The sequence below is a fragment of the Carettochelys insculpta genome, chromosome 12 (assembly GCF_033958435.1).
Source record: "Carettochelys insculpta isolate YL-2023 chromosome 12, ASM3395843v1, whole genome shotgun sequence".
NCBI classification, from domain to species: domain Eukaryota; kingdom Metazoa; phylum Chordata; order Testudines; family Carettochelyidae; genus Carettochelys; species Carettochelys insculpta.
Window position 1 is genome coordinate 18,975,998 of NC_134148.1, and position 19,796 is coordinate 18,995,793.

General features: G+C 41.5%; 1 protein-coding gene across 15 annotated transcripts in view; it reads right to left on the reverse strand.

Moving 5' to 3' along the window:
• TCF12 (transcription factor 12) overlaps positions 1-19,418 on the reverse strand; it is a 395,995-nt gene extending 376,577 nt beyond the window's left edge. For 8 of the 15 annotated variants that reach the window (XM_075006242.1, XM_075006258.1, XM_075006240.1 and 5 more), the window contains exons 1-3: positions 19,274-19,418; positions 17,828-17,963; positions 16,958-17,030 (exon numbers count right to left, since the gene is read on the reverse strand). In XM_075006242.1, the coding sequence (XP_074862343.1) occupies positions 16,958-17,030; positions 17,828-17,947 (193 nt within the window). In that variant the 5' untranslated portion in view covers positions 17,948-17,963; positions 19,274-19,418. Of the gene's footprint in view, positions 1-16,957; positions 17,031-17,827; positions 17,964-18,375; positions 18,792-19,273 lie in introns of those variants that run through there. The other 7 variants (XM_075006256.1, XM_075006243.1, XM_075006251.1 and 4 more) reach the window with 2 other exon arrangements.
• Between the last annotated feature and the right edge of the window lie 378 nt (positions 19,419-19,796).

Genomic DNA, 19,796 nt, shown 5'->3' on the forward strand with positions numbered 1-19,796 from the left:
CTCAACAAAATTACCAACTTAGGCAGTACTGTACCAGAGTAAACTAGTTATATGTCAAGTGCAGGAATGAACAGGAATTAAGCTATTAGTTTTTGAGGGAAGATGGTAACAAAGGGAGAGGGAAAATAAGGTTCTCTTCCTATCCCCGCAATGATCATCCAGTACCCTGAAAAATTACATTTGATTTCTCAGACCTTAATATCCTTAGTTACTAATTATAAAGGTATCCAATCCCTTTAAAACACAAACATGATATTTTATTTTCATCTGCCATGCTAATTAAGATGGGAGTTCTGCACAAAGGATTTGTTTTGCTTTTCATGTAATACAACCTTTTTCCTTCACAGAGCAGCATAAAATAGGGTAAATAATTATTTTCAATACATGCTTTAAAAAGTGCTAATATGGCAAGTCTGAAGTTTTGGTATAAGGCAACCTCTGATAGCCTTAAAGAACACATTTAATTTACTGAACAGACTTCTTGAAACTGAAATTTCAGCCAGTAAGACTGTATGTCCATAAGTCTTTAAAATGTACTCTTTTTATTTTGAGAAAAGATTAGCTATTTGAAAACATTACGAACTTCATCACAGATGAGAGCTGCCACTTCATGCAGCCTATTTTAACTCCCGATAGTTCTTCAAACAGGATTTTTCAAAATTAGAAAGTACAAAACAAACTGCATTTCAGAAATCACCTACACTTTGGTGCAAACCTATTAGATTAAGTTGGGGGAAATGGGAAGAGGAGGCTCTTACTCATCTTCAAATAAACTGACTTATACCTTTTACAGCTGGAAGGTGAGCTAGCATTCACAGCGCCATACTAATGAACACAAAGGCAGTGCAAATATCTTATACCTCAGAAAGAGTATTACAAATTTGTAGAATGAGAAGCTCTATTCAGAGTTCAATTTTCCACACACATCTCCACACTCTGGAATGATGCCAAACACATTAAGGCAGGGATCTGCAACTGAAATAGCAAGAAAGCCATATTTTCCAAAATCAGTTACAAAATTAATCCTTCAAGAGCCTCAATGCACAAGAATACGAGTCAGTCCTAAATAAACATCAAACCATGGTTTTTATCACCCCTATTTTAAGAACAGCACGCACACAATTATTTGTATCAGTTAGAAAGTTAAGTCACCCCAACCACTAGGCTTTACCCACCTCAGCCCCCAAACCTGCCCCCAAGATGAACCACTCTGAACGTCAACCTCCCCCTCACCCCTAGGTTTAACCCCCCCCAAGCTGCAATCTCCCCACCTCTTGCCCCTCCCAGACTTCACCCCTCTGAGCCCCAATCTCCCCCCGGCCACACCCACCCACAGGTTTAACTCACCCCAGTGCGCACAGTTCTGCAATGGCAGGGGCCACTGTCTCCCACAGCTGCTCCCCGCCATCTCCTCCTTCGTCTCAGTGTGGTTTTGCCAGGGGTAGGCTCAGCCACTACCCCGCCCAGCTCTCCTGCCTGCTTAGCCATCCGCCCATGTGGGGCAGCTCCCTGCCCAACTGGCTCTCTCTTCCGGGCTCCCTGCCACAGCTGACCGCTGAGCACTCCGTCTGCCACTACTTAAAGAAAAAAACTAAATTCAGTTGGTCTAATGATGGGCAACTGAATTTAGATTTTTGTTTAAGCGAAGGCAGCGGCAGCAGTGCTCAGAGATGCAATTAACTCCTCAAAGAGCCACATGTGGCTCTGAAGCCACAGGTTGCCAACCCCTGCTTTAGGGGGATTGTTAAAAAGCCTCTATCCTCCTATTGGTATGAGGCATTTCTCTACTATATTTGTAGTGACAGATCCCAAAAAGGCAGAAGGATTTATTTAACAGAACACTTAGCTTGCATGTTACATCTGAGAAAGAGGTCTGAAGACAGACAATGTTAGACCACTCCTAGAAAATCCCTTACGTTAGAAAGCTCCTCACACATCACAGGACCTAACTAACAACTCAGATAACACAAAGCTTTCAGCTTAAAGCACAAAAATTCACACACTAAGCTAGAGCACTATATGAGTTTGGAGTGACATCTTAATGTCTCTGGATTCATCAACTGCATACAATTCACTTGAATGTACAAACATGCACAGTTTACAACAAATATTAAGACTAATAATCCATACTACACAGAATAGACATTTAAGTAAATAAAATAAAACCAGGGTGGATAAAAACCAATTCTTTTTTAAATTGAAAATCATTGTTAATTTTTTTTAATTTCCATCAATTAAACATCAACTCTCTCACTTAGAAACAGTTATAATTAAATTTCATCATAAACATATGCTACACATAAGCTTACAGTCTCATAAAAATGAATTAACGGCTCTAGTTTGCCCACCCTAACTAGCAGTTCTTACTTTTTGAAAATTCTAGGATTTCAATTTCTGTTTCTCAGCAGATTAACAAGTGCAAAGAAAGAAACAAGCTGGACAGGATTGTTTTTGTTCTGTGCTTATGTGGTGGTGGATCTTGGCCAAGCACAGCAGAGAAGTTAGTTAAGACACTGTCTTAAAGAAAGAGCGCCAATATATAGGAAAGGATAGAAACAGCATAGAAAGGAACAGTAGAGTTGACTGGAAAGAAAAAGGAAAGATGTTATTCAGCACACACACAGCTTCCTACATTTCCCCAGACTTCTGCCACAGAAAAATTATCATGACTTCCGGGTGAAAGTAAGACCCTAACTAGGAATATTTTTTAAAAAATCATTCCCCGGGTAAAACAGGAACATGTGTCAAGCCTGAGCAGTGCGAGATGATCATACAGGGCCTAGCTGCAAAGATGAAATACAAGGAAAACTGCTTTTGGGGAGAAAATGATGTGGATGAAGACGCAGATACAGCTGAGTGGATTAACTGGTTATTAGCATCTATAATTTGCAATGCGTCAGTCTTCAAGACTCTGTCAATGCCTTTTCGTCTAATTGCAATTTGACAAGTAAATTCACAAGGGCTACGTCTACACTAGCACACTATGTCAAAGTAGCCTACTTCGATGTAAGAACATCGAAATAGGCTACTTCGATGCATATCGTCCACACAGCCTCCAGGGCTGGTGCCTTCAACGTTCAACATTGAAGTAGTGACGGGGAACGTCGAAAGAGCCACCCCGGAAGGAAATGCGGAGAGTCCACACACACAAGCGCTCCCCATCAAAATAAGGAGCCAGCAAAGCCCCAAGCCACTCCCTTAAAGGGCCCCTCCCAGACACACACAGCCTGCGCAGCACGAGATCCACAGAGCCAACAACCGGTTGCAGACTCCGTGCAGGCAGCATGGACCCCCAGCTGCAGCAGCAGCCAGAAGCCCTGGGCTAAGGGCTCCTGCATGCGGCAACCACAGAGCCCCACAGGGGCTGGGCAGAGTGTCTCTCAACTCCTCAGCTGATGGCTGCCAGGGAGGACCCTGCTATTTCGACATACCGGGACGTGGATCATCTAAACACGCCCTACTTCGATGTTGAACATCAAAGTAGGGCGCTATTCCCATCTTCGGATAGGAATAGCGATTTCAATGTCTCGCCGCCTAATGTCGATTTCAACATCGAAATAGCTCACAGCACGTGTAGACGTGACGCGTACTATTTTGACGTTGTGCCAGCTACTTCGAAGTAGCCAGCTAGTGTAGATGCACCCTAGCTGTTTACTGTGTTGAATGTTACTAGAAAAAAAGGTTTCTCTTAGCTAATCCTTATGGCTTGTTTAATTTAGTTAACTATGTTTAGCATCTACTGATACAGAAATCTGTAGTAAGAGAAATCTGTAGTTGTCAGTTGCCACTCTTTTTCAATTTTGTATTACATAATACTTGCCAATTATTTTGGAACATCATGGTCAGATTTTACTTCATCATAACTCAGCTTTTCCAGGGGGACCCCATTCTATACTTGTTTGCTCAAAACCAAAACAAGAACAAAAACAAACATCAGTGCCAGTAAATTCAATGGGCTTTACACCAAAATTAAGTGCACTCCAAGCACAGTCAGTCAGTCTTACCTCTTTTGGTAACTTGATTTAAAAATCAATGATTTCTTGGTGATTTACATCAATGATTTAAATTGCTGTGATTTAAAAATCAATCCACCTTGAATAAAAACACAGAGGCTGCAGTTACACTGCGGCATTCTGTCAACAGAAGTCACTGTTGGGAGAGTTTTCCCCAACATAACTTCTGTTGACAGAGCACGACCATGCACAAAAGCCCACTGGGAGAATGCTCATCTCTGTTGACGAAGCAGACAGACTTTCCAGCTGCTCTCTCAACAAAACAGGCACCTGGAAGCACAACAGACAGGGCTGCCCATTACTGTAGATGTCCTGTCAGTCAAGAGAAGCCCACCCCAACCCACACCCCCAATGGCCACACAGAACACCGTTACACCTCAAAGCTTTGAGACCGAACACTGCCAGCAACAGTGTTGTGTTTTGTCCAGATATTGTCAACAAAATGTATTTTGTGTGCACACTCCACGAGTTTTGCCGACAAAACTTGCTAGCATAATCATAGCCAAATTTACTCACGTAAGAAAGAAAACTATTCACATAATGGATATTGTAGTTTCTGAAAGAGTGTTGTCATTTCTGTGTCAGATGTTACCTCAACAAACGAAAGTTGTTTGTTTCATAAAATGCTAAGAGTTTGAACAAAAAACAAACATACAAAGGAGAAAAGCTACAGAAGCATGTAAGATGGATCCCTTCTATCAGCACTGCAGACCCAGAAATCTTGCCAAAAAACATACATGCAAACAAAAATTTTGCAATAAAAGGACAGAGTAACATAGCATAAATACACTTTTCTAACAGCATGTAGAGATGTACCTGAATCTCTCAAACACTTTTATTTAAAGAGAGAACCAAGTCCTTGAGAGGTGATAATTTTGATGTTGAAATGTTTATTTACCATCTGCTTTGCCTCAGCATTACCCTTCTCCCATTTTATCCAGACTATTTATTCTGAGAAAGGTACCAATACTTATCTGCAAATTACACTAGAGGAACGCCTTCAAGAACAGAACTCAAAAGTTTTTCTTAGACATCACATTCTTCCCTATGTACCCCTGTCAAAAACCTTTAGGGGGAGAAAAAAAAAAAAAAAAAAGAACCACCCACCACTCCTAGATCTCTAGTTACAACACACCAGAATGAAGTTTAGAGCAGAATTTCTAGCTAGCGTTTCTGTTGAAGTTCATCTTAGCAAAGGAACTGCAAAGCACAACTCTGATTCCAAGATCTCCACTCTCCAAAATGTACACAGTATCGTTAAATCCAAAGCAGACTACCAAGAGTTACAAAAGCTTCTCACAAAACTGGGTGACTGGGCAACAAAATAACAGAAGAAATCAAATGTTAATAAATGCAAAATAATGCACCGTGGAAAATATCTCCATTCAGAAAAGGGCAACACAAATGATTTGGGATGTTGAATAGTTTCCATTTGAGGAGCTATTAATACGATTGGGACTTTTCAGCTTGGAAAAGAGAGGACTAAAGGGGGAATACAACGAAGTCTATAAAATCTTGACTGTTGTAGAGAAAGTAAATAAGGAACTGATATTCCCTCCTTCTCATAAAACAAGAACTAGGGGTCACCACAACCCGTTAAAACAAAAGGAAGTACTTCCTCAAACAATACACTCAACCTGTGGGACTCTTTGCCAGAGGATGTTGTGAAGACCAAACCTACAGCAGGGCTCATAAAAGTCCATGGAAAATAGGCCCATCAATGACTATTAGCCAGGATGGGCATCGATGGTTTCCCTCGCCTCTGTTTGCCAGAAACCGAGCATGGACAACAGAACGGATAACATGATTATTACTTGTTCTATTCATTCCCTCTGAAGCACTTAGCACTGACAACTGTTGGAAAACACAATACTAGACTAGATGGTCCTTTGTTCTGACCCAGCATAACTGTTCTTCTGTGAAGGTCTTCCATACATTAAGCTGCAAAGGGCCATTTTACAGGGAGACAGAGGTAACTGGATTTGTTCTCTATTTATTCATTGGGAACAAAGCAAATTTGTACCAGTACCACCTGGGGATTGGATGAGGGCCATTTGATTGCCAGAAAAAGGCTCATTAACAAGAGACTAGTTTACAGGTCAGTGTTATGACAGTTATGGAAACCTCCTGCACAGACACATTAAATTTAACCTTAATAAATTAAGTTTAAAGTATTTCAGTTCACTGTAGTAAAATGCAAATGTTTATGTATTGTTGTGAAGCCATGTCTATACTAAACACAGGAAATTGACTGCAGATATGCAATTTTAGCTACACCAATTCTAAAATCAAGATATCTGCACTTGGCTACCCTGCCTGTTTTTACAGGAGGTCAATGGAAGAGTTTCTCCCTTTGACCTCCCTTACTCCTCACAGCTCACAAGGAGTATGAGCTTGACTTTGTGTGTCCAAACTACATGTGCAAAATCAAACTCCGGAAGGTCAACACTGAGGGGGTTGTGAACTTCAAAAGACTTGGGGTATGCCTACACTTCCATGAAGATCGACCTGGTCAGGGTCAATTTCATGTGCCAAGTAAAGAAATGCAAAATTGAACTGTCTCGGGTTTGCAGTCGACCACTGTCTTGAAGACTAAGGGAGGGCGACAGGAGAAACTTTTCCCATTGACCACCCTCTATGTGGATGGCCAGGTAAGCCAATTTCAATTACGCAACTGCCATAGCTGAAATTGTGTGTCTGCAGTCGATTTACTCCCTAGTGTAGACCAAGCTTTTGTTGAATAAAGATGCAAACAAATGATCTTTTGGGTCAATATGGTAAAAATGGAATGGATAAGCCACATTTGGGACGAGTGGATTGCCAACTCCCATCTGCAGACTCACTCTCTGAAGCTTTGTCCTTAGGAAAAGACTTTATCTGCTATTCATCTGTTACATGAGGACTATTCAAACACACACTATAGAGGAGTAACATATTTACGTATGAGTGTGCTTACTCTTAAGTCCAAGCTGGATGAATTTGTGACCACAAAAAAATCCCCATGTGTGTTTTGAAGAACTAATGACCAACCAAAGCATTTTTAGAGCTAGAGGGTGATGTCTGGTAACATTAGTAGTGTGTGTGTAGGAGTTTAGGGGTTTGTTTTTTTTTTTCTTTAAATAAATTTTTTTCTTTAATTCTTTTACCTAAAGAAGATATATGGTCACCGAGAAACAGCTGTATGAACCCTGATAATTAGCTAGCTTACCATTTCTGAAGAAAAGAGTAAAGTATGCTTAGGCAAACCGAACTGGGGCATAGGAGTTCACAGTATAGGCAGGGAGCTGCAGAGTATGGAATTACCCCAGTCAGGAATACTAGGATGCAGGTCTCTGCCCAAAGTAAGTGACAGCTGAGGAGCCGAAGCTTAGAGTGAAAACAACGAGAAGTCCCGTGGCACCTTATAGACTAACGTTTTTTGGAGCATAAGCTTTCATTGGCAAAGACCCACCTTGTCAGAAGCCTAAAATGGGTGCATTTGATGGACTACAAAGGAAAAATACAGGCATAATTGGCTTGCACTGTGACAGATGCACTTAATAATAATTGTCTTCAGTTTTTGTAAAGACCGTATCTAAAGTGAAGACGACCCTACTATACTCTGAAGATACGTATTCAGGAGAAAGCAAAGAAGTAATTCCCCCTTGAGTGACACAAGGCTCAGACTTCAACCCACAGGCTGCATCTACACCAGCAAATTCTTTCAGAAAAATCAGGCCCTCTTCCCACACACAAAATGTGCTCTTTCAATATGAAATGAAAAGAACATGGCTCTTCTTTCGGAAGCCCTCTTTCTCTCCCAAATCAGAAAGAGGACTTTCATTTGAAAAAAAGCTTCTTCCACATATTTAAAAAAAAAAAAAAAAGAAAACCCACACACAACATGTGCAGGTGCTCCACGGGCCCTTTTTTCAAAAGGGCAGTCCTCATGATGCTGGATTTTTTCGATACCCGGCCAGTTCTTTCGAAAAAGAAGGAGGTGTGTGGATGCTCTCTATCGAAACAGCAGATCGATCTTTCGATCTGCTTTTTTGTGCATGGAGGGGCTCCTTTGCAAGAAGATAGTCTTTCAAAAGATTACTGTAGTGTGTAAGTGGCCAGAGTGACTAAAGGGTGCATAAAACACTACTTTTTCAGAAGTGTAATTGCCCAAAAGGAGTGAATAGCAGGAAAAAAAAAAAAAATCTAGTTATCTGGTCAGTTACCCTAACTAATACCTTTGACTAGTTGGTCTGGTAATCTTCATGACGCCTGAGGGGCAGTTTTAGTCATGCAAGCCCAACACAGAAGTTACTGGCACATCTAAATATAGTTTCAGAATGGTTCTCTTTGTTTTTGTCTTTTTGTGTTTTTGGTTTTTTTACAGTGACTATTCTATGCTCCAAGGTATACCAAACTTATATCTAGCACTGTGCTGTATACACACCAGTTTCAGCTTGCTCGAGTTTCATAAACCAAAACCAGATGGCATTCCTTAAGGTTCACAAAAAACTAAGTACTTCATGAAACCATAAAACAATTTCCTACAAGTTTTTCTGCCTTCATATGAAAATAGAGGAGCTGTTCCTTCTACTTGCCCCCACCACTGGAATCACTAGACCTCTTACTTCTGGGTGAATGCTGCACCAAAGAATTAAAAATTCTACATATTTTATTTTTCAAAGTAACATATCATCATTATGTCATTTTCAATTATTTTGGTAATTTATTTCAAAGCATCAATCAGCAATTACGTCTGTAACAATACAGACCAAAGGGCAGGGGGGAAGAGATCTGGTGATTTTTTGACAGGTTCCTCACTATACATCTTAATACAAAACTTGGACTACTTGGGTTAAACTACAATAAAGAACTCTATTTCCTGCACCTGTCAGAAGCAGTGCAAAGACTTAGGAGCATCTGGGGTAACAAAGGAGCTGAAGGAGAGGGAAGGAGCATGGATTGAACTTGGAGGACTGTTGGGTGTGAGTGGAAAAAGGACGGATCAGGAGCTTTTGTTTTTTAAAGAGAAGAGGGCCAGGATTCTTAGGAAATGGGGGGGCCTCCCACAAGCAGGCCCTGCCTGAGCCCAAGCTTGTCCTATTCAGTCAGGCACATCTGTCTCCGTCCCCGCATTCCCCATCTCAGTGGGTCCCTAACAGCCTCCTCTTCCATCCTATGTCCATGTACTGCTCCTTCCCTGGTCCCTATGTGTATGTCTACACAGCATGCCTACTCTAAAATAAGCTGTTCTTAAAATGGGGCTGCTATACACAAAAATATTTCAAAATAGCACTTGCTCTTGAATGTACTGGAACCACAGTGGCTCTGGCAGGCAAAGTTGTAAGTGCAGGAAAAAATTCTGCAGAACGTATGATGGAATACTCCTTTACCTTCAACAGCCTTATGTGGCTAGCTAACTAACCCACTCTATCACTCCTGTCTTCTAGAAGCAGCCAGCAAACAAATCTATGCCAGGCCTTGCATCTTCCATGTTCAAGAAACATCTAGGGCAAGCAGGCAGTATGCCCGTATTTCAACCGCAGTGAGCCTCCTTGCTAGCTGTCCAAACACAGTTGGGGCAGTGGACAGAATGAAATCTTCCAACGTCTTTTCTAAGTCAGATGGTTTTCAGGCCTTCACATCACACCTTCTCCATCACCTAGATATGCTGGTGATAGGGAAACAGTATTCAGGGTGGGAAGGGCCAAGACAGAACTTGCCCAGAATTCCTATCACATTCCTGAGAACATAGGCAGAGTTTTGGGTTTATCAGACCCAAAGCAAATCATCAGAAAAGGTTTGTCTGCTTCTGGCTTTAAAGGCATTTTATACAGTTCTATATACAGCTCCTATTAAATAAGCCACATATAATTATCACCTAAGAAGGCTTACATTCACATGCAACCTACATATCCGGTGCATACAACAGGTGCATTCAACTTACCTACCTTCAACCAATTCATGAAAAATACACATATCAGAGTATTTTGGGCAACTAAAATTTGAGTAACCAAATTTCCAAAATGCAATGTCTCTGATCACCTCTTAATTTTATCTTTAAAAGAATGATTGGCATGGGCAGGCACAATTATTATTCTAGGTCTCAATTATTCATCTGCTTGGGCTCACCTGTCAAACCCTAGAATGTAGCCAACTTGGAGGTTACTGTACCAGATATATAAAGAAAGATGAGGATGGCATGGTTTCTGGTTCTCTTTAAGAACTTAAGTTCTGTTGCTAAAGACAGTAGCTTGAAAGGTTAAGAGTAATTAATTTTTGATGTACAAGTGAAATGTAGTCTTTGTTTATTTTACTCCTCAAACGTCTTTTGAAACTAATAGTTAGAATTTGGTTTCCCAAAAAAAAAAAAAAAAAAATATTTTGCTCTGCAAGGTATGATATGAACTAATATACTTTGAGAGTCATTTCACCCCACCAAGGAAATTATCTCCTAAACCTTGTATGAAGAATTGCTAATCTACTCAAAAGAGAGACTCTGCAACTAACCTGAAAGATATAAGTCATTCTTACAGAGTTTTACTAACTGGTGAAATTGGCTATTTATTTAACTAGATCTGCAAGGGCAGAATGTCTACTGTATCCAAGAAGTTTCTAAGCAGATTCAATTTAAACACATAGGGCTTGGTTCAAAGGACATAAGAGTTAATGGAATGTTTTTCTTCTACTACATTACGCTTTGGATCAGGCCCTTAGTTGTTTGCTTATGCCAAGCCACCCTCTTTACAACCCACTTGACTATAACATGCAAAGGGGTAGAAAGGTAACTGCTCGAATACATTTTTTGTGTGTGACTATATATAGGCATTTGGACTGAAACAGGAAAAAAGTCTTGGGCACATTGGTCTGATTTCAGGGGTCAGGGTGGGAAGCGGTTTGTGTGCTCGTACACAGTGTGGACACCAACTTGGACATATAGTTTTGTATTTGCAATTGTGTGCGCATGTTTTTGAAAAATCTCAGCATCAAATCAATAACATAGGCAACCGTTAAATTGTGAAAATGTTTGACACTGAAACCACCGAAACTTTAATACATTGCTTAAGATGAGCAACATTTTTTTAAAATTCCGGTCTTGGACAATGTAAGCAAGTTTCTTACCATCTTGGAAATTAAAGAAAGAGTGAAAACTAAAGTAACACCAGGGCATGGGGCAGTAACATCGGGGGAAGCCATGAAGGAGAAAGGAAGGCTGTTTTGTTTTACCAGGAGGCAAAGCATTTTTACAGTTTAACTGTCATTCTTATATTGCATCAGGTTGTTTTTCTAATATATTCATTCCCATCATAATCGGATTAAGTTAGTTGACATGATCAAGTTACATGATTTAGGCTATGTCTGCACTAGAGGGTTTTGTCAACAAACCCAGGGGAACATCAAGATTCCCAAGGTGTTCTGTCACCAGTAAATCAAGAGAATGCAGCACTTTTGTCAGCCTTATCCCATGCCCCCAGGAGGCGTAATGCTTCTGTTGACAGAAAAATGGTCTGGACATTCAGGGGGGGGAGGAGGAGGAGGAGGAGGAGGAAGGCCCTTTTGATAAACAGGGCTTCCAGGACACTGCCTGTCTGCAGTGCTTCCGGTTGGCCATTTTGTTGAGAGAGCAGCTGTGCAGTCAAGCCTCTCTCTGTTGACGGAGTGGATTGCTCTTGTGATCCACTTGGTAATTTGGCCCCAATCTGCCAACAGAAATTTTGTTGGAAAAGACATTCCAACAAAAACTTCAGTCCACAAATCATTGTAATCTAGACATAGATTACATATTGTCACAAATACCATGATACAAGCATATTCACGTATTTGACCCCTAGCTTTCATATACAACTGATGAACGTGCACAAGGCAAATTCACACCCCAAAATGGAAACTCTTTGACCCTATGAATTCCACATAACCTCCAAGCAGTTTAACTCCCCAATTCCAAAACACCTTTGTTTCCAACTCACCAAAGCATAACATTCATGTGCTAACCTCTCTGCCAAATAACTTACAGTCACAATACCATTTTATTATATTCAGTTAAAGATATACTTTTGTAATACCCAGTAAAAAGCACAGCTGTATTAGATCATATCACGTAACACTAAGAGACCAGCCTGCACCATGCTATCCTCATCACCTATAGAACCCAAAGCATGAAAAACAAAGAATCACTCAGACATTGTTAGAGATGTTAACTTGCCCATTAACAACCAAATAAACTAACAGACAACTTCCTACCTTATTTTACATTTTCTAGGATTGTACCTTGAACCAAATCTTAGAAAGAAGTCTGCAGACAACTAAACAGCCAACGTCAGCACTAGGTAAATTAGTTCAAACATAGTCAAGAATAAAACTGACTGACACACAAAAGAAATGATCTGTTGGGCAAAAGTCCGCATGGTTTCCAAGCGGGAAATCATGCCTTCCTAATCTATTGGAGTTCTCTGAAGGGGTCGACAAACATGTGGATAAGGGGATCCAGCAGATATAGTGCACTTAGATTTCCAGAAAGCCTTTGACAAGGTTCCTCACCAAATGTTCTTAAGTAAATTAAGTTGTCATGGGATAAGAGGAAAGATCCTTTCATGGACTGAAAACTGGTTAAAAAGCAGGAAACAGAGCATAGGAATAAATGGTAAATTTTCAGAATGGAGAGGGGTAATTAGTGATGTTCCCCCAGGGTCAGCCCTAGGACCAATCCTATTCAACCTATTCATAAATGATCTGGAGAAAGGGGTAAATTGTGCAGTGGACAAGTTTGCAGAGGACACTAAACTTCTCAAGAGAGTTAAGACCAAAGGAGATGGCAAAGAACTTCAAAAGGATCTCACACAAAATAAGTGACTGGGCAACAAAATGGCAAATGAAATTTAATTGGATAAATGTAAAGTAATGCACACTGGATAAAATAACTAACTATACATACAGCATAATAGGGGCTAAAATCTTGGAGTCATCATGGATAGTTCTCTGAAAACATCCACACAGTGTGCAGTGAAAATCAGAAAAGCAAACAGGATGTTAGGAATCATTAAAAATGGGATAGTGAATAAGACGGAGAATATCTTGTTGCCCTGGTATAAAACCATCGTACGTCTACATCTTGAATACTGCATGCAGATGTGATCACCTCATCTCAAAAAAGATACACTGGCATTAGAAAAGATTCAGAAAAGGGCAGCTAAAATGATCAGGGATTTGGAACAGGTCCCATACGAAGTGAGATTAAACAGAATAGGGCTTATTTGAGAAGGGAGGAGACTGGGGCGGGATATGATGGAAGTATATAAAGTTATGAGTGGTGTGGAGAAAGTGAACAAAGAAAAATTCTTTACTTGTTCCCATAATATCAGAACTAGAGGACACCAAATGAAATTAATAAGCAGCAGGTTTAAAACAAATAAAAGGAAGTTCTTCTTCACACAGAGCATGGTCAACCTGTAGAACTCCTTGCCTGAGGAGGCTGTGAAGGCTAGGACTATAACAGGGTTTTAAAAAAGAGCTAGATAAATCCATGGAGGTTAGGTCCATTATGGCTATTAGTCAGGGTGGGTAAGAATGGTGTCACTAGTTTCTGTTTGTCAGGAGCTGCAGATGGATTACAGGAGAGAGACTGATTGATTGATTATCTGTTCGGTCTACTCCCTCTGGGGCACCTGGTACTGGCCACTGTCAGCAGACAGGATACTGGGGTGGATGGACCCTTGGTCTGACTCAGTATGGCCATTCTTATGTTTTTCTATAGCTGGAAAAGTGATTAAGTTTTTGTCCTAAAACACTTATCTTTCATTTCAGTAGATTTTAACTAGAAATGTAAGAAGTGTTCCAAGAAACAAACGTACCCAGCTAAGAAAGGACACTAGGAAAAGAGAGACAAAGCTAATTATTTTAATAACTGGAAAATAGCAAAGGAAGTACCATCTTCACAAAGTAATCTACATACGCATAATTACAAGCACAATCACTGAAAGAGTTAGACATAAAAAGGAATATCTGAAATTCTGCATATTAGTCAAAAATGAGTAAACCTTTTAAAAGCAAACATAACTACATTAACAATGATAAAAAAATTGTTTTACAAATCTATACAAATACATTTCTTGGTATTGCATACTCCTAATGTGTAAACACCTGAAGAAATGTTTTAATTTTTTTATATTAGAGACTGGAAAAAAAAAGAGGAAGTGTTCAAACATTATTTGCTCTGTAAATTACAGAATATTCTTCTAAATTACATCAAGATCACAATGCAGAATTAAGCCCAGTGACAGAAATTAAAATATGTGTATTACTTCCATTATGTCAATAATCTCAAAAAAGCATCTCTGCTATGACTAACAATGTCCCAGAAGTGAGCTAAGATAGTTTGTCACCTCTCATTCTTGCAGAAAGTAATGCAGCTAGTTCAAGATTAAGGTCACTGTAACAGTACAATTAACACCGAATCTGTAACAGGTTGCCTTCCAGTGGGAAATCGAGAGTCTATAACACAGTGCGTACAACCACAAACATGGTACATTAAACTGCTTAAGTGTTCCTAAATGTAGTTATTCTTGCATCAGAATAGCATAAGTGATAATTTGGTATGCACTATCCTTTTATCCTTCTCTTGAGGAATTCACTTCTGTTGAGGTTGTGGCCAGAGAGACAGCTGAAATGCATTTTCTGATGTACAGTATCTCTGTGATATCACGTATCAGAACAGATTAAGCTTCTGAATAAGAAAAATTCTAGCAACCATCATCACTATTTCCTTAAAAGAAAAGATTGTACCTTTCTAGTTAAACCCTTTGGTGTGCTCTATTTTCTGAGGGAAGCAGGACTGGAAACTGAATCACCAACTGCAGAAATCTATGCTTTAATATTTATATTCACCACTAAAGATTTATTGTTTGACATGGAATTAAATTTACTCACTCTGGAGAAGCAAGCTGAGGAGAAGGGGAAAAACAAAAAAAACCACCTGCTTGTCCTTCCCATAATACAAACCTTGCATCACTTTGCACGTCTCTTAAAGAAAGGCACACAGATTCATTGGACTAGAAGGGACTACAAGGGGTCTTGTAGACCAGTCATCAATGCTCAAGACCAGACTGAGTATTTTCTAGACCATTCCAGACCACCGAATATTTGATTATCACAAAGACGTTCTTGCTAACTAAATATGTAAGATGCACCTCACTTACGATGAAGATTTTTGGGAAAAGATTTACTTGACAATACATACGAAAGAACTGTTTAACCAATATATGGTACATAGATCCCCATACTACTATTATTATAATGTAAGTATTTTAATATGTTAGGAGTATGGGTATGTTAGTTACTGACAGAAGATACAACATTCGGCTGCTATTGGTCTGACCATTATCTTCTTATAGCAGTCAAAATCCCACATATATTCTAGGAAATTTCTGAAAAATATTTGCTTTTGAGACCGAGATTGTTGTGTGTATTTCCCCCCCCAAGTTTCACTCAGTTTCAAATGTTGCGAGTACTGGGTAGCCCTCATCTTCTAGTTTAAATAATCCAAGATCATACAAGAAAAAAAGCTTAATTAAAAATTCTATTTTTCAGTATTGCCATCATGAACACAAGTAGACTGCTGTGGCTAATCTTACAGTATGCAAAATATGCAGGCAATATTATTGTCTAAGTAACACTTCCTTGTTTATTTACTAAATGTCCTACAAAGTTCACTTCTTATTTGCTGAAAATAAAAATATTTCTTTCAATCACACAAGATACACAAACTAATTAAAAAACCATAAACTCCACTACTGAATGAATAAATAGGTTCTTTTAATTATTATTTGTGACAAATATGCAGCATGAAGACTTTTCTACAGTTGATCTTATAGTTCACATTACAGGTTTGTCCCCAGCATTCTGAAAACTGACAACATATAGAAGAACAAGAGACACAAAACAATGAAATAAATTCAACATTTTTGTTAATATATTTGCTGGTTTTCATAGCAGTATTGACACAGATCAAAACAAGAAAAAATCTCATCCACCAAAGTTCATAAGCATACAGAGCACAAGGAAATTGTAATTTCCTGTCCCAAAAGAGGCTCCAAAGAGAACTTTGGGGAGGACAAAGAGAGAGAAAAACATCAAAACTTCCTTTTCCCCCTTCTCTGTTTAAAAATGTTTAATAGTGATACATGTTGACACACACCAAAATTAGCATCCTGATTTATCTCGCCTCTAGAGATTTTTTTTGTAGAAGCCAAACTAAAGGACTTCAAAAATTAAGCATTTAAAAGTATATTTTGAAAGATCCCACATGATGTAAATTTTGTACTAATTAGGGGAAAAAACAGATTGCTCCATTGGCCAGAGTTCTGCTAAATCAACATGATGCTGCTATTAGAAAAATCACACTTGCACACTAGAACATGACTAATACATCAACATACATGCATAATGTGCTCCAATTATTTATGAAGTTTTTCCACTTACTGTATTTATGTATATATATTTTAAAGCATTCATCCTATAATTGACTTGATTAAGAATGGATATTTAAAACAAATTCACAAGTCTTTCAGGATTTAATTATTTAATATATTATTAAGATAGCATAATAACATTAAATTAGTATGTTCAAAGACGTAGCTCAAATTTAGCTAAACAAAAATCAAGAATTGGGTATTCTGAACCCAGCTTATCAAACCCAACTTGCAAATCAGTAGCACTCGAAATACTTAATATTCCACTGCACTCAACTGAACAGACACACCGCATGTTAAGCTACAATGAAAGACAACTGTGGTCCTTTTAAAATAAAGAACAGGTAGGTCAAAATAAGACATCTTCAATTATTTTGATTATGTCAAATGTAAAAACATGTGTATAACAAAGATTAGATGGGGGTGCTTCTGCATATATAAACTAAGCTAAAATACCAAAATTTAGTGACTTCAACTTTAGGTTTCTGAACAGCAACTTACCTGACCCACTGAACTGACTGCTTCCTAACGTAGTTGGTCTGGTTTTTCCGCTATTAACAGGTGGGGAAAACATCTGCAAAAACAAAAAACAAACAAAACACACACACACAGATGTTTAAGTCAGTAACAAAACTCATTTTAAAACCTTGGTTTTCGACTAAAAATATTGACATGTGACATTTCACTGGCTTATATTTCTGCCAGAAAACATGCTTTAGGACAGACTCTAAAGAACCATAAAATAAGTATTCTAAAATGATCTTTGCAGTTTCATTAACACTAGTAAAGTCTCTACTGTATTTGAAAGCAAGCAATGTAAATAGGGAAAACAGATTATTACAGTAATTTAAAATCCTTATTGTACATCATAAATTTTACTGCCCAAAATATAAACTTATTTTAAGAGCTCAAAATACACTGGCTAAAGTAACCAATTTGCAAAAGTCACTATTTTTTCTATTTTGTTTTTGATTATGGGAGGAGGGGAAGAGTATGAAAAAAGAAAATACTTTGCCTGTAATTTCCAATCCAAAATTGCAGAACAAAGTATCAGCTGAGATCCTGGCAGCTTTTTAGGCACCAGAAAGTTACATTTCGTTAAAGGAATAAGAGGTGAGGAGGAAAAAAAAAAAAACAAAAAACCACACACGAACTATTAGTCCCATACACCCGTTTAACAAAGATTAATTATTAGAGTATGCTGTCTCCGGGTCAGCCGATTTTAACCAGTTAAACCAATTGACCCAGCTGGTATTAGAGCATTAAATCTGATAGTCTAGACATTACATCAAAGTTTATTCGTCTACATTGGCTGAGTCGGACCCAACTAAACCCTGCAAGCTGCCGCCCCTACTTCTCGGTTCGCTTTACCGTGGAGAAGCCATAAGAAGACTTCGAAGAATATCCTACCGCACTGAAGTCCAGCAGGTCACTCAGCTCCTTGTCAGTTCCTATAGCGGCCATCCGCTGCTGCTGAGGATTCATCTTCATCCACTTCAATTAAGTCCTAAAACACAGGGAGGGCAAGAGACACGCAGCACTTTAGCATTGAGCTGGTGCCTACAGCGCTCAGTGCACGGACAGATCTGTCCCTAACAAAGAAGGGGGCTCAGGCACTCGCATCCCTCACTCTGCTTGGGGGGGAGGGGAAATGCGAAGGGAAAGCCTCACTTTAACAGAGTACACACGGGTGAGATCTGCAAGCAGCAGCTTCTCCAACTGGCCAACTCTCAAGTTTCCTCTGCCTCCTTTCTTCCCTCCCTCATTCGCTGTCTGCTGCACCTCGGGCAACACGTACACCCCCACAACTGGGTATGGAGGGACAGGAAGGTCAAATCGCCCTGGGCCAGTAAAAAGGCAAAACCAGATAACTAACCGAGCAGCAGCCGGACAATTAGGAGCTGGATTAAGTGACTCACTGTTTTCGCAACAATGGAGCTGACAAGTTGGGCTGTGGATGTGCTTAGCAGAGCCATGTCTGCCTGAGCATTGTGACTGCCTGATTTCCAGGAAGGGATGGTTTGCTTTACCCGCACGCACGATGTATTGTAACTACCAGCTCCGGAGCCCCAAAGCTGCTGCAAACAATAAACACTCTCTGACACCAGCGATCCGTTCGTGCACCGCACACACACACACACTGACTGCAGCGGCCGGGCTCCTTTCCTGCGCCGAGCAGGCTGGCGCGCCACGGGACACGGTGCCGCATTCCCGGCCGCTCCGAGTTTAAGGAGCGCTCGGGGCTCCAGTCCTGCCGGCAGCGCGGGCGCTTCCTTCGCTGGCAGGAGCGCCGAACACGCGAGCCGCGGGACCCGGCCCGCTCCAGCCGCGCCAGAGCCCCCCACGAGACTGTGGGAAGGGACCCAGAGGCGTCCCTACCCCGCGGCAGCACTCCTGCCCCCGCCGCCCGCTCTCCGGGGCAGCCCAGCTCCAGCCTCCCTACCCTCAAGAGCCCGCGGGCCCTCAGCCCGAGTGCGCCCCTCTGACCGCCACTGCACCCCTCTCGGCCTCCCACTGCGCCCCCTGCCCCCAGTACACCCCCTCGGCCCCCCACGGTCCCCACTACACCCCGTTTGCCCCTCACCGCGGCCTCCTGCCCCCGCGCACACCCACCGCGGGTCCCAGGCCTCCAGTGACCCCTTTTGCCCCCCCGCCTTGGTCCCAGTACGCCCTGAGTCCCCACCGCGGCCCCCTGCCGCCACTACACTCCCTTCCCCCTCCACCCCAGAGCCGCTGCACCCCCGCTACCCCCCTGCCTCCAGCGCAGCCCTCACCCCCGATTCCACCCCCAACTTCTCCGTCCCTGACCCAATTTACCTCCGTCCACGAGCTGACGTCCGAAGGCAGCAAGGCCTGGCGGGCGAGCGGCTGGGCCGCGGGCTGGGAGACAGAGCCGGCCACCCCCGCCCCCGCCCCCCCGCTGGAAGGAACTTGGCGGCTCCCCTAGGCAGACATTTTTTTGCTTGCGGAGCCGCAGCACCACGTTCAAGGCTCCGGCTCCGTATCCCTCCGCGGCTGCTGGAACAGCCACAAGCCTAACGCTTAACCCTTGCCTGGCCGCGGCTGGTGCCGAGGCGGGGCCGCTGCCGGAGGGAAGCTTTGGCTGGCTCCGGCTGGTGGCCACGTCCGGGCTTGTCCCGAGCTCTCTGGGCCGTTTCAGCCGTGCTGGGGTCATCGTACGCTCGGAGCCGCCGGAGCGGCTGCAGCAGCACAAGGGGGCTGCAGCGGGCAGCGCCTGAGCTGGGTGCGTCTTTGTCCGCTCCCCAGGGAAACCTGCCACCGCCGAGCCCAGCAGGCGGCCAGGCCTCAGCGCGAGTGCAGCCCTCGGGCTGCCACTAGA